This window comes from Beauveria bassiana (genome assembly GCF_000280675.1).
Source record: "Beauveria bassiana ARSEF 2860 unplaced genomic scaffold BBA_S00002, whole genome shotgun sequence".
Classification (NCBI taxonomy): domain Eukaryota; kingdom Fungi; phylum Ascomycota; class Sordariomycetes; order Hypocreales; family Cordycipitaceae; genus Beauveria; species Beauveria bassiana.
The window spans coordinates 686989-700509 of record NW_007930837.1 but is presented as its reverse complement, the minus strand read 5'-3'; the positions used below and the strand labels follow the sequence as shown (position 1 = coordinate 700509).

The 13521-nt window shown below is 52.9% G+C and overlaps 4 protein-coding genes across 4 annotated transcripts; 2 read left to right on the top strand and 2 right to left on the bottom strand.

The window, feature by feature from the left end:
* Window positions 1-80: 80 nt before the first annotated feature.
* BBA_00880 (putative transcription factor) lies at window positions 81-3577 on the bottom strand (the record flags this gene model as incomplete). The annotated part of the gene is made up of 3 exons (XM_008595977.1): window positions 81-925; window positions 976-2743; window positions 2849-3577. The coding sequence occupies 3 exons, from the start codon at window positions 3575-3577 to the stop codon at window positions 81-83; spliced, it is 3342 nt and encodes a 1113-aa protein (XP_008594199.1).
* A 1936-nt stretch (window positions 3578-5513) lies between these two features.
* On the top strand, window positions 5514-6648 carry BBA_00879 (Kinase binding protein CGI-121; the record flags this gene model as incomplete). The annotated part of the gene is made up of 4 exons (XM_008595976.1): window positions 5514-5522; window positions 5887-6069; window positions 6146-6268; window positions 6331-6648. The coding sequence occupies 4 exons, from the start codon at window positions 5514-5516 to the stop codon at window positions 6646-6648; spliced, it is 633 nt and encodes a 210-aa protein (XP_008594198.1).
* Window positions 6649-6913: 265 nt separating this feature from the next.
* Window positions 6914-8416, bottom strand: BBA_00878 (proline dehydrogenase; the record flags this gene model as incomplete). The annotated part of the gene is made up of 1 exon (XM_008595975.1): window positions 6914-8416. The coding sequence occupies one exon, from the start codon at window positions 8414-8416 to the stop codon at window positions 6914-6916; it is 1503 nt and encodes a 500-aa protein (XP_008594197.1).
* A 3600-nt stretch (window positions 8417-12016) lies between these two features.
* Window positions 12017-13273, top strand: BBA_00877 (uncharacterized protein; the record flags this gene model as incomplete). Its single annotated transcript, XM_008595974.1, has 2 exons — window positions 12017-12142; window positions 12860-13273. The coding sequence occupies 2 exons, from the start codon at window positions 12017-12019 to the stop codon at window positions 13271-13273; spliced, it is 540 nt and encodes a 179-aa protein (XP_008594196.1).
* Between the last annotated feature and the right edge of the window lie 248 nt (window positions 13274-13521).

Sequence of the window (13521 nt, the reverse complement as noted above, 5' to 3'; positions counted from 1 at the left end):
CTGCGAGGTATCGAAAATTGTACAAAGTGCCTGAGTCGGAAAAGTCATCGCTCTCGCACCGAAATCTTCCCTTCACGCTATCACGACGTTGCAGGGTTGTTATTATTGTCAAACATCATAATTGGCCACGTCTGTCCAGGCTGGGCCGCTTGAATGCCACCGGCCTGCTGCTCCAATGAGTTGCCGTGGCTCATGATGAATGCCGAGTCCATGGGCTGGTTGCTCTGAGGCTGCATCGCGCCGCCTCCCAGCGTCAACAAAGCACTTGCGCTGTAGCGGTCGTTCCTGTCTGCGATTGCGGCCGTCCAGTCCTGCCAAGAGCTCCCGCGGCCAGTCCACATGTAATCAGCCTCGGCACCAGGCGGCATTTGTTGGGTCGCCTGTGATGCAAATGCAATCAAAGGGTTCTCGGAAACCGAAGAATCCGCCATCGATGCGACGCTCGTAGCTGGGTTGCTATACAACATCGACGCATCGGCCTGGTAGCCGTCAGGGCTCATGGTCTGCTGGTGGGCCGCACCGTATGCCATAGTTTGGTAGTTTGGCTGCGTGGCCATCTGTTGCTCGCGATAGTATCCGTTACTCGGGACATCTGGGTTAGTGGCGCTCACACCAGCAGCTGGGGCTTGGGTGACAATTGGTTCAAGGGCCATTGCCTGCGGTTGAACGTGTTGGGTAGCCTGTGGAGCGACAAGGGAGCTGTCCCCGAGTTGTGGTTGCGTTGGCTTCTGCGGTTGCTTCCTTGGTAGAGAATCAGAGCGGCGCCGACCCTTTGCCTGAGACTTGGGCAATGGCTTGCCCTTGCCAGAAGCCGACTTTGCGCGTGTCGTCCTATTGTCATCTCTGTGGTCCATATCATGTCGAATCCAGCCGAGTGTCCGTTCCATGATTTGCCGAATTTCATCCGCGATGCTCGTTTTAGCGCCTTTCAAAGTATGTTAGCTGCATTCAAGAGGGCCATCAGACTTTACGTACCAAGAATCTCACCAATGTCGTCCAAGATGGACATCCAGCTAGACATGTCTTTTTGCAGAGAGGCAAAGTCTTCCTCTGTTGTTTCGAATCTCTTCTCCCACTGGGCGACCAACATGGCAAATATGCATGCAGAGGCAAACGAGACCGTGTACCACGTTGTATCCAAGCACTTGAGTTGCTGAATCATTTGCGCAACGTGAAGAAATTCCCGTCCAATCTCAGCACATATGCGAGTATTATCTGCGATTACTTGCTTGTCTGTTGTCATGGCCACGCCGGGGTGGCGCAGAGATAAGCGAACTTCGAGCACATACGTGCGCATGAATAGCGGTGCCAGCATTTGAATGTCCAAAGCTGCGTCCTCGGCCAATTTGAGTGACTCGGGTAGATCGGATTCCCATTGCCTAAGTTGCTCTTCTAGAGCTTCAACAACAGAGAGGTAGCTATCAGGGTCGCCTCGCACGCTGTGGATATTCGAAAATACTTCCATGAAAATCGGCGTGATTTTGAAGCCCGCGATAGCAGCCTCGAATGGACAGGGGAGAGTTCGTGTTGTGTCAACGCCTTCTTCGGTAAGCAGCTCATCTGCGATCGGCTCAGGAAACTCGGCATCAATTTCTTCAACAGCAATGGGAACAGGATATCCTCGACGGCCAGTAATGGAGACAACGGTCATGAGAATGCTCCACCACAGTCTTTTGCGTATCTCGTTGGTGAGATTGGTCTTTTCGCCTTCTGGCTGAAGATTTCGATGCAAATTAAAGTCAATAGCCCGCTGCAGCACTGCATGCGCAACAAACGATCCGCAGCCCAACTTAGGGAACTGTCGAACGTGAGCTGCCATCAGAGCTAAAGCTTGCACGGCTTCAAGATCTCTTGATAACAGCAGCAGGTGCCACTTGGAGACGGCAAAGTGAAAGTGCTTGTTGGAAAGGTTGTTGAGATGGTAGCACTGATCTGCTTGCTGCCAATTTCGCACGCCGTACTGGAAGAGGATCGTGGCAAAGACCATATGCACTTGTGCCAATTGCGCGGCAGTGGGTTGAAAGTCGGGTTCATCATACATGCGCGCAAGCAATGTCATGAACGTCGGCTTATGCAGGACAGGGATAAAGGCCCCCATTGTCATGAAATACCATTCAGCGTACATGAAGGCTTCTTGCCGGGACGGAAGTTCGACCTGCACAGGAGGATTAACGCCGGCTGTGGTTTGAAGAAAGGCATGAGAAGATTTGTTATAAAGTGGCGTGGTATCGGTGGGATCTTCAGGCTCATCAACATCGGGACTAGGGAAGGAGCTGGTATCAATCGTAGTGCCGAGAAAAGTGAGTTTGGTGCCGCGCATCGAATTTAGTGGTGCAACGGTGCGCCCCGCGACTGTCCCTTTAGACTCCGACCGAGACTCGAGCTTGCTGCGCGGAAATCGTGGAGAATAAGACGGCTTTTTTGTAAAGTTTTTGACCCATAAAGACCCAACCTGCGCCCATTCAGACGACGGAGAATCTTTGAAAGGCGGCTCGGAGGTGTCGGCGGCATCGGGGGTAGACTTTTCTTCATACCAGGGTCGCACTTGGACTCCATTCTCCAGCAAGAGTTTTTCTAGCTGCCGAATGTGTGATACCATGCCATTTTTATCTCGTTCGAGCTCTTGCATGTAGCCACGGCGTTCGGTGCGTCCAGAAACTCTGTCAGTGACGAAGCAGTCGAGATTTAAATTAATGCAGTGAGAGCAGCCTTCGGGAAGAGCATCGCAGCGAATCTTTCGTACCTACAAAAGTAATGGGTTAGCACCGATATCAAATACATGGTGAGACAGGAAGGTGCAGCGCAGGCTACAACAGCCTGCAACAGCCTGCATGCAGCAGCGACGTACCTTGCATCGGTCGCAGGCCTGACCAGTGCGTGTATAAGACTGCAGGCGATTCTTGACGACAGACGAGAAGTCTTCTGCACCGCGCTCTACGCGAGGGACCTTTGATTTGGCGCCGTTCTGGCTGCCTGTCACAGATGTCGCAGGGCTGTCGTCGCCGCTGCTTTCCCCGCGCTCGACGGACCGCTTCGCCGGCGCCCGGGCAGACATGGTGGACGGCTTCTTTTGGCTTCTGCGTCGTGCGCCGGAGCTTGGGGAGATGGCGCTGCCAGCAGAGGCGGGCGAGGTCAGCGCAGAGCTCTCGGAGCCCCTCGCGCTGAAGCAAGGCCCGAGGCTGAAGTGGTGCGACGAGGTGGTGCTGGCCTCGGACGAGGCAATGGATTCGCGCGAGGGCAAGAGCGCGCCGGTACTAACGTCGAGGATGAGACCACCGGCAGCACCTGGCGCACTCGGTTGAGAGACGGGCGGGCAAGAGGAGGGGATGCAACCACCATCAAAGGGCTGGCGAGGATTCGCAAAAGGATTGAGGTCGGGGGGCCAGACGAGCTGGGGAAGAAGCGAGGAATTGAGGGCGAGTGAGGCTGTCTTGGGGGTATTGGAGACGACAAGGCTGTGGCAGCCGTTTGGCTGAATCGTTGACGTTGGGAGGAAGCACGAATCACCGGGACCCACGCCTACGCTAGAGCGAGGCTTGAGGTCGAGGGCATTGGCACTGTCAAAGTCAGTGTCCATGGCGGCGTCTTTGCGGGCACTTTGCGGGCGCTTTGCGGGGGTGGCAGGACACGAGGCGACACCTGCTAATGGCGCTGTAGATGGGGCCTAAAGGGCGGGTCGGGTCCACTGAGACCGCCGAAAACTGCCTAGGGCTGCCTGGTAGCTCCCTAAAGTCCTCTGTAGCGCGCCGGAAACACAGGGTGGTGGACCGCTGTATTTATTGGGAGGGGGCGCTTGCCGGCACTCGGGCAAGACCAGACAAGGGAAGGGAGAAAAAAGCAATGATTCCAAAGAGATGAAGTGCGGGTTGGCTGAAGTGACCCAATTGGTGTTGAATGTATCACCTGTTGGCTTAAAGCTGTAACCAAATTGTGTTTGTGTGTGGCTTTCGACTCAGACGTTCAAACATGTGTTGGGCTGTAATCGTCAACATAACGCAAAAGCTTTTCACTCATTCTATCAGGCTCGTCTCGCTCTTTAAATACTCGCTCTCTTCCTTGACTCCATCAACTGCTTCAAGTCATCGTCCCCACGGTCGGCCACTCCATCCCCCGGGGAGAGCGACGATCCTTATCGCAGCTTGGACCAAGTCATAATGCCTTTACGTTCCCCTTTCAGCGCGTACCCCGGTCAATTCTTTATTCTGGACATCCCATCATCTGCTCCATCTTTGGCGTTGTTACACCAGCTACTTGGCGTTATCTTAGTCGATCATCGTAATTGTGGCGTCCGCATTGGCCCGAATCTCCAGATAGCCCTAAAACGAGGGTTACCGCCGGGTCTTCCGTTCTCCAGAAAACTTCTAGTGCCTGATTTCGGTTTCCATCAGTATTCTGAAGTCGAATATCTCCGAGGTTCCTTGCAGATCAATCTCGGTGCTGCTATCGTGTGTCGAAAGCGGCATGCCAGCAATCACAACGTCTTACACAGTGACCGGGCTTTACAACATTCCAGACAATTACCAGAAGCACTCTTTCCCTCGTTCTAAGTCTCAGCATGTGTTCAAATACCTTCTCAATTCATCTTTCGCGCGTTTCGCTTGTCTTCTTCCCAGAATCAGCCCTGTCCACACGTGGCAGAGGGGAGGCGTTGCAGACCAAACCGCACGGTGTGACCGGCCTCGACGATCAATCGTTGACGGCAGCGGCTTGCTCAAGCGTCATTTAGAGTTCGATCGACTGACAAGTCGGTAGCGTGGCGGACTTTGCCTAGTTGCCGACTTAGCGGCCGCAGTTGAAGAGGTAACTTGTATCGTGCGCCAAGTACTTGCCTGAAGAGAGGTTCCAGAAACACAGCAACAAGTAAACAATGCTTCTGGGTCGGCCAATGGACAACCGTCTGCTTTATTAAGGTGATGGCCGTATAAACGATGTGATGAACTCGCCAGTATCTTTACCTCGCCATGTCCGGCATTGACGCGCTTGCACGCTTCATCTCTGGTCGTACACTGGCTACTCGTCATGCCATGCAGCGAATTTCAACGGGCAGTGAGCCATTTTCTACAGTGGTTGTAGCAGCTGGCTTAACCGATAAAGGATGGGGTGCACTCATAGTAATTACCTCATCTCTCTTCTCGTTGCCATTTGCAAGGCCGGATGACCCATCGATGGTAATGGGAAGCAAGCAACAGAGCGAAACTGAAAATGGTCTTGCCAAACGCTTTTTACACAACAGGTAAATCTCTACCCATTTTGCTTGAGATCTTTCTTTTCTTCTCTCTTTATTTTTCCCTTTTCTTTTTTTTTTTTCCGGTCTATCATTTCGTTCTTCGGCTTGAGTACAGGTGCTTTGAAACCCGACTGCCCGCTCCCCTAGTGATGGGCTTAGGAAACTTTTCAGCGATAGAAATCATCGTCATGCTTATCAAGAACTCCACTATAAATGAGAATCTATTTTCCTTCTCAAAAATGGCTCCAACGATGCAACTCGACAGAATGGACAGTGGTACCCAAACATGGATGGGGTATGACACGTCCATATGAGCCAGAGACTCTTTCAAGGAAACCCACAAGCTTCGTTAAGAAGTAGGACTCTTAGCCGTTTAGGGGGATAACGCACTGGTATCCTTTTCTTATCTAACTTCTATCAAAAAGATTCTGGAACATTTCCATGCCGCGCCGACATCTCAGGCTTGCGCTAGCCTCCTACTTGGCCCCCACTGTAAAACCCCGCGACCCAAGCTGTCAGGCCAAAGCTCGCAAGCACCGAGGGGAAAATTTGCCCCTCACCGTATCGATAGCCGGGCCTCATCAGTCTTGCAGCGTCATAATTGTCTCTCAAGCGTCAGCCAGTCTTTTCGCGTAGTCAAAGAACTTAATCAAGTCCAGTCACTTGCGCAGACTGGTAAGAACCTCGTCATGGAGTTAGAAGTCGTTAAGCTCGAGCATCTGCCCGACACCTACACCGTTCACATTTCCCTCTTCCGAGACGTGGAAAACGCCGCATTTTTGCATGAGCAGCTTTTGGCGCGCAACACAGACTTTGAATACGCATTTATTGATGCTTCCGTTGTATGACCACATTCACCATGGCATTCAATCATAGCCTCATGTTTGATGACTACTGACCTCCTGATTTCCACAATAGGTTGTGTCGAGATTACAGCTCCTTTCTGCCATCTTCAAGGCTGCCAACGCGGCTGTCAATGGAGCACTGCAAACCCCCAACATCCATTCTGAGACCGTGGCATCTCTGAGCTCATCCAAGAATGTGAGAAATTCCTTTCCTGTCGCCCTTCTTCGTTGATCCACACAGCTTTTAACCCGCCACAGATCGCGGATGCCTATCGCCGCTTCGGCATCTCCCCCACCACAAAGGATCTTCTCATCGCCAAAATCACATTTCCTACGGAGGCAGAGCCACAGTCGGCAGCATCTGATTCAATAGCTAAGCACCTACATGAGAACGTCAAGGGCAGAAGCATGCCAGTTACCGACGAAAACATTGCGGCCTGCACGGACATGGCCAAGGTCCGAAAATACTACAAGCTCAATGGCATCAGCTGGCTAGAAGCTCTGAAGAACACGCAAGCCAAGAGACAACAAATAGAAAGCTTGGTTATCGGGTCAATGGCTTTACGAGGAGTGTAGAATGAGTAATGGTCTTCACAGACATCGGTAGGAACGGTACAAGCAAGTATTATTTCTTTCATTCATCATCTGTATCCTTGAATACTTGTGGGCTAATCTATTATCTATTTTCCTTTCCAGATAATATCCGATTGCCAGCCAAACTCCAGAAAAACATAGTGAAAACAAAACAAAATCAACGCTATGATACATGGCAATAGACAATAGTGCGCATGTTGTATGCAAAACGATAAAAAAAAAAAAACAGCGACCGCTTTGGTATCATTTAAACAAACCCGACAGCAGTCTTGCATCGGCGGACAAGTTCGGCCCACATGGCATCACGACCGCTGCGTGTACGGCCGACAGCGTCCTTGTTCTCATTCGCACGGCGCAGAAGATACTTCATGCACTCGCCAGTGGTGCCCCAGACGAGGTACTTGAAGACGGGGAGTTCAGTGCCCTTGTTAGCACTGTCAGCCTCGACAAGCTCGCAGCTAACCTCATCAGCCATGCCCTGGAGCTGAGCGAAAGCAATGCCGGACTTGGCACCACCAGCACCGCAGATGGCACGGGCACGGCGGACAGATTCGACGTTGTGGGTAGCAAGGACTATGTGAGCGTTAGGGAATTCTCCCTTACCCTCAACCATGGGGCCCCACTGGCGGGTGAGGACACCAGCAGCGATGCTGTTGTAGCAGGCGTCGGTTCCTTGCTGGGTCTCCCAGAAGCATTGACGGGGGTCAGATCCGAGATATGCGCCACGAACCAGCTTGACACCAAGGCTGAAACCGCCTTCCTGAGCGTCGGCTAGATGGCGAGAGATGACAGCGGGGGTCTTCTTCTTGTACGCCTGGTAGGTGCCATAGACGGTGGCAGTCTCGGGAGAGGTGTTGTACTTGCGAGCAAAGGTCATGGTCCAGCTGTCGATGCCATCCTGAAGAGCATCTTGTTCAGCGTCGAAAAGGAGACGAACACCGCGCTGCTGGGCAAGGGCACAAATAGCATCGATGGACTTGTACAGGTAGGGGGAAGGACCGTGGTTCTGCGAAAGCTGGTAGAGAGCAAGGCGGCCAGCGCCGGTGAACTTGAGGGCAACATAGTCACCAGGCTCGGCGAGAGCAACAGTCTCGAGGGTACCATGAGCCCAGGGCTCAATCTCGTTGGCAATGTCGGCGTCAGTCTCCTTTCCTTGGTCCTCCGCGGCAACGGACTTGGCCTGATCCTGCGTCAGGACAACCTCTTTGGCGTAGCCGAGAATGACGCCGCTGAAGCCGATGTTCTTGAGGCGAGCGATGGTTGCCTGCACTTCAACGGGGCTCTCACCAGCACAGAATTGGGCGTAAAAGGTCTTTTTGAGGAAGAAGCGGAGTAGAGGGTTCTTGTCGGGGTTGAGGATGGGGTTGTGAGTGTTGGCGAGGAGAGACATAATGCGGAGCGAGGGTGGGAGGAGGATGGGAGAAGACGAGACGACTGTGGTGAGTAGGGAGCGGACAATCATGCTCAGTGGCAGAACCGACAGAGGAGCGCTTTTGGGCTCGGAGCTGGGTGGTTGAGTGGTAGGGTCAACAGTTGGTAGCTCAGCAACAGTGCTGGTGCGGCGGTCCGAGGAGCTGATAGCCATGCGCTCGGAATTGTGGATGGAACGGCGCTGAAGGGGAGCCGTGAAGAGGTTCTTCTCAGTGAAGCCAACACATGATGGCGACGAGACGCGAATGGATGAGATGATGGTAGGAAGGGCCCGGTGCACGGGCAGGCGAGCAAGCCCACGTGCAGGGACGGAGGGCATTGCACACTTTGTTTGTTTTGAAAGTGTCGAAATAAATAAGGTTGGTTGATGGGCTCAATCGAGCACTTTGTTGTGGGTGGGTGAAGCGAGTTGAGTCGAGGGTTTTGGTCGCGGAAGGGTGGTCCGAAGGCGACTTAGAGCGTTTGCGAAGGTGTGCGTTTGCTGTTGTTGGTTGTGAAAGCGCGAGTGGCAAATCGAGTCGAGATGAGATTCTAGCTCAGGCACGACGATCTAGAGTATCAATGAAGAAGAAAAGGTAAAGGAGGGAAGGGATTTAGGTGGGAGGGAGGGCTTTTGTTTCTTATATTGATTTGGTGTACTCCGTACGACTCACGATTATCCGGGGGGGGTGGGCTTTTCCTTGGCTTGAGCAGGCGCCGACTAAGAGCGAGCGCGAACGAGGCGCGGACGGGCGATCCGGCCGGAAAAGACGGACATGGCAACAAGTTGCCCCATTATCGGCCCAGCAAAAAAGCAGCCATTATTATGACTTTTAGACAATAAATTATGCATCTAGTGCTTCCATTCATCCAGTATTACACAGAATGCCGCATGCCAACCTTCTCATTAGCTTGCGCCGCCTGAGTTTGCCTTTTACTGGTTGCCTACGCCAAGCTCGCACAACACGGCACGAAACAAAAGTAAGATTTGGGTTGGAAGCTGTATACCAGCACCCTGGGTCGTGAAGCCTAGCCACGCGCCCCCAGGATCTCCGACAACGCCGTGGGCAGTACGTGGCCTAGCTTCGGCGCTCCGTGGGAGTAATAATGTGTCAGAAGAAGGGGCAGCGAACCCCCGGTCCATGTTTGCTAATAATATGCTTCCTGTTCTCGATGACACGGAACAAAAAGAATGTTGGATAAGGGGGGGTGTGAGACTTGATGATAACCAAAGGGGGCGTGCGGAGTGGCGGGCTAGAAGACGCCTGGAACGCCTGGCACGCATCACGTGGACCGTATTTTTATTTTTTTTTTGAAATCGCGGTTATGCCCTGGTTTGTTCAGTGGCCTTCGAGGTCACACCACCCTGGGGAAAGCGAAAGTAAACTTGAAACAATGCGCCTCCCCTATCAGCTCTGCCCAGTGACAATCGGCAATCGATATCATTCTCCTCTGTGAGGGTTTGAAAATTTTCATGACGAGGTAATGACTTGATAACGGGAAGCATTATATGGGCCGTCCCGCGTGTAACCGTCGCAATGGGTCTCCGACTGGCGCTCTGCATTTACTGATAAAAACAGAGCCAGGCTTGTCTGCGGTCCTGGAACAAGTCCGATACGGCGTCTTTGGGGCCCATGCCGGCGTCCGAGTAGCTGGTGGGCCCAACGGTGGCTGGCGGTCATCAAAGCCTTCCTATCAAAACCTGCTTGCCTCCTTAACTTTATCAAAGTGACCCAGCTCGAGTCCTTCTTGGCAGAAGTGCATGGATGTGTTTTGAATAGCATTTTGCTTCAGTCACCTTATCGCCACCGCATTGCGGATCGGGTTGCCGACAGCGCCGACGGGGATCAATTAGCTGCATGGACCAAGCTGGAGTTTTGCAAGCACAATGATTGGACATGACAAACCTCATTGTCGTCACTCTCCAGGCGTGCGCATGCGAACAATCTTGTTCTTCAAAAGATCCTGCCTTGCATCGGCAGATAGGTTGGCCATCTCGCATTCTCTGTCTCATTCCCACAAGCACCCCCCATGTCGTGCTTCATTTACACCACTCCCCCTCCCCTCACACAAACTGGTTTAGCTTTCTTTTCCCCTTGTCCTGCCTTGGCCGGCCCTTTACGAATACACAGCTTCAAACAAAATTACTGTCTCACTGTACGGATTAGTAGGGGCCTAGTCCTGTGTGTCCTGGTAGTTCAGCGGTAAAGAGCTGTACGAGGTGGGTTGAACAAAGATAAGAAAAAGGTTAAGCTCAGGAGGGAGTCGAGTATAGTTTCACCTTGTTTTTTTGACAGCGCATCACTTTGTACAAACTTGGCTATCTTGTTCTACTCAGTATTCCCGAAGCGCTTTTATCCCGTTTCGATCCTTTCCCCTCTCTTTAGCGCTACTCTTGTTATGAAATGATTACGCGTGCGTAATTGAAAGATGCTCTCTTAGCAAATGCGGCGCTCACTAGCCTTCAGAGGTACCATCGTAAACCACAACTCACAGGCACGCACGCTGTGGAAAACCTCGAGCTGGCAGGCCCTCCTTCTTGTCAGATCATTCGTGTTACCCAATACTCGTAACAGCCCCAGCCCTCCCTGCGACGTGTTCACAGTCCAAGACAAGCGGTGCTGAGTTGCAATTCTGGGGCGGGGGCACGTTTCGCAAGGACTAGACATGCGTCTCACGACAATCTTAGCTTATGATTGCTACGACGAGCCGGAAGCAGCCCACGAAAAGCAATTTTATATAATACTGATACAGTGCAATACAAGAATAGGCGAAGGTTAACTGAAAATTTGAAGTCGCTTCAAATGATTGATAGTGGAGTCGAGAGAAGGTGTGTGTAGCCCTTACCCCGGACGGAGAATTGGTGGTGCAGAAAGGGGGGGTGTCGTCGCAGCACAGCCAGCAACAAAAAACAAACTATCGTGAAAACCGGACTTTGGAGTTTAGGTCTTTTCCAGCGTCCTGGGCCAGGTGACTTGAAAGCGGGGGCCGCTAGGCGGGCGAGTATGCAGCAGGTGCCAGAAACAGTCCGCTTTGGGCTTTTTCTGCGCCGATGTAGGCGATGGGGATCTCGGATGGGGGGCGCCGGCAGGCTCCTGCAGACCCTGGTCGCCTGGCTGTGCGAGACCCAGCCGCCTTAGTGCTTGGCGGTGCTTGGTTGTGGTTGGTTGCATGCCTGCCAGAGCATGGTCGCGGCCCTTTCGGGACAACTTCTCGGAACCCTTTCGGAGGCCGGCCTGGCGCAGTCGGAGGTCTTTTCCGACACCACCCCCAAAGCCCATGGGGTCGGACCCACGCTTACAACCGACGTCGGATGGCCTCGACGTAACTAACCGGCCGCCCACGGGCTAACGCTGATAAGTCTTGTACACCTCCGTAAACAATCCCGAACAATAGCCCGTATCGCGCGGTGCGTGCCGCTGCTGATAACGAAAATCGATCTGATGCCAAAAAAAAAAAAGTGTCAGCCAGGCCTTTTTTGTGTCGTCACTCGCTCCAGTCTACCGCGAATCGCCGTTCACAGCAAAAAGACGGTCCCCACACATCACGGCGCCAAATTTCACACCCCATGTTGTGCGAATGGTCACGCATGACCTACTGAAACTTCGCGACAACGGGGAAAGAGGGGCAGCAGAGCGGATGAAGTCACTTACGTGTTAAAGAAAACATGCCCGCAACAGACACTGTTGCTACTATTGTCGACAGCATGTCGCTGCTTCCGCGCAAGCGATCGACCGTCGTCTCCAGGCTGAGTGCCGCAAAGCTCCAAAACCCCGTCTTGGCCCCCATCCGAAAACCCTCGCGAATTCCACCTTGCATCGCATGGTAGTTCTTCGACTTGTGGTAGAAATACCAGCCCGTCGTTGTGTCTGGCATTTTGTGAGCGTGCTCCGCGCGGAATCGTAGCTGTGCCATTTGTCCTCCCTGGAAACCCCCCAGCATGAACCCAATCATGGTCGACGCTAGCGATCCAAGCAGCAGTCGTGTCGGCGCCAGCATGGACAGGCGCATTGCGTCCGAGGACGCGGGCAGCATCTCTGGACACGTTGATGTCGTCGCCATTGCTGTCGTCTTCTGATCTGGCTTTCCGCCTCGAGACAGCGATGCAAATGCGTCGTTTCCGGTCTCTGCGTTGGATGCCATCATTGTGTGCTCTCTTCTGCTTTTCATAAGCCAGGTGCCTTTCAATTTGCCAGCTGATGGACGCTGCTGGTCCTGGGTCGGGTCGCGAACTCGCAACGCACCTGCAAGCAGTCGTTGCAGAGCGGTACCGGAGCTGTGTCTCGAATCTCCTTGCGTTCTTCGAAATCCTTGATGCAGGCTGCGTAGCTGGAAACCCCCCCTTGCGGTAACAATGTAGGACACGTCAGGCAGCTTATCTCGAGGCTGTACCCCGGTATCACAAGAAATCACTTCTGAATAAGCCAAGGATCGCCGTTGCACAAGCTTTTATAGCCTTGCCTCGTGAAACTCTACCTCATCGGTGTAGGGCGAATCGCTGGGTTGTGCAGTTAAGCAGGGCTGCTGAGCTTTTGCGCGGAAACACGTGACTTCGTGTCGCCAATTAACGCGGACTGGAAGCTCTGCACAGCGCAAACACTACTTTTTACTGTTCGAAGTGAGTGAACGGCAATCGGCGCGAAGTCATCATTTATCCCTGCTGAGCAACAAACTTTCACCTGTTCCAATCACAGTCCACATCGCACAACATGGTACGTAGCGCCCAGCTTTTTGGCCATTCGCGTACTCTTTCACTCACGCCCGCTAATGTGCAAGGCAACAGGCGGAGATAGACGACTCGCACATCTCGGTGCGCTTCAGGCATGGGGTGCATATCATTTACCTCTTTGTCGAGTCGCAGGCTCCCTTTTCAGACATCAGCAGCGAACTCGCTGCTATCTTGCGCGACCGTTATCCTGGTGGGCTCACAACCAGTCTCGAGCCGCCCACGACAACGGAGATCCCCGCACAACCCAAATTTGTCTACGGCGTTTTAAATAGGCACAACGATCCTGCCCGTGGCTGGAAACGGCTCAATGTAGGTTCGGATGAAGATTTTACGCCAACCAAGTGCGGTCTTAAACACAACAGTCTGGTGGCTTTCATGCTGCAGGATGGCACCGACGATCCGGATGACGTCGTTTTCCGGGTGGAGTGGCCGAGTGAGGACGAGGAACTGTATGAACAGGAGCCGTAGCGTCAGTCGGAATGAGCGGAATAAAAATAGACACATGAGCAATGATATCACGAGTTTTCTTGGTAATTATTTTCTTGTTCCGCGGGGTAGCCTCCGATGACGGCTCATGGTGGCGTGCGTCTGACGCTTTCCGGGCGTGGTCAATTTGTCACCTGCCATGACCATTTCTCGCGTCACAACTGGTGGGTGGGTCTACTAAGAATACATTACCTAATACTAGTCATAATATAAGAGCAATTTTATATAAA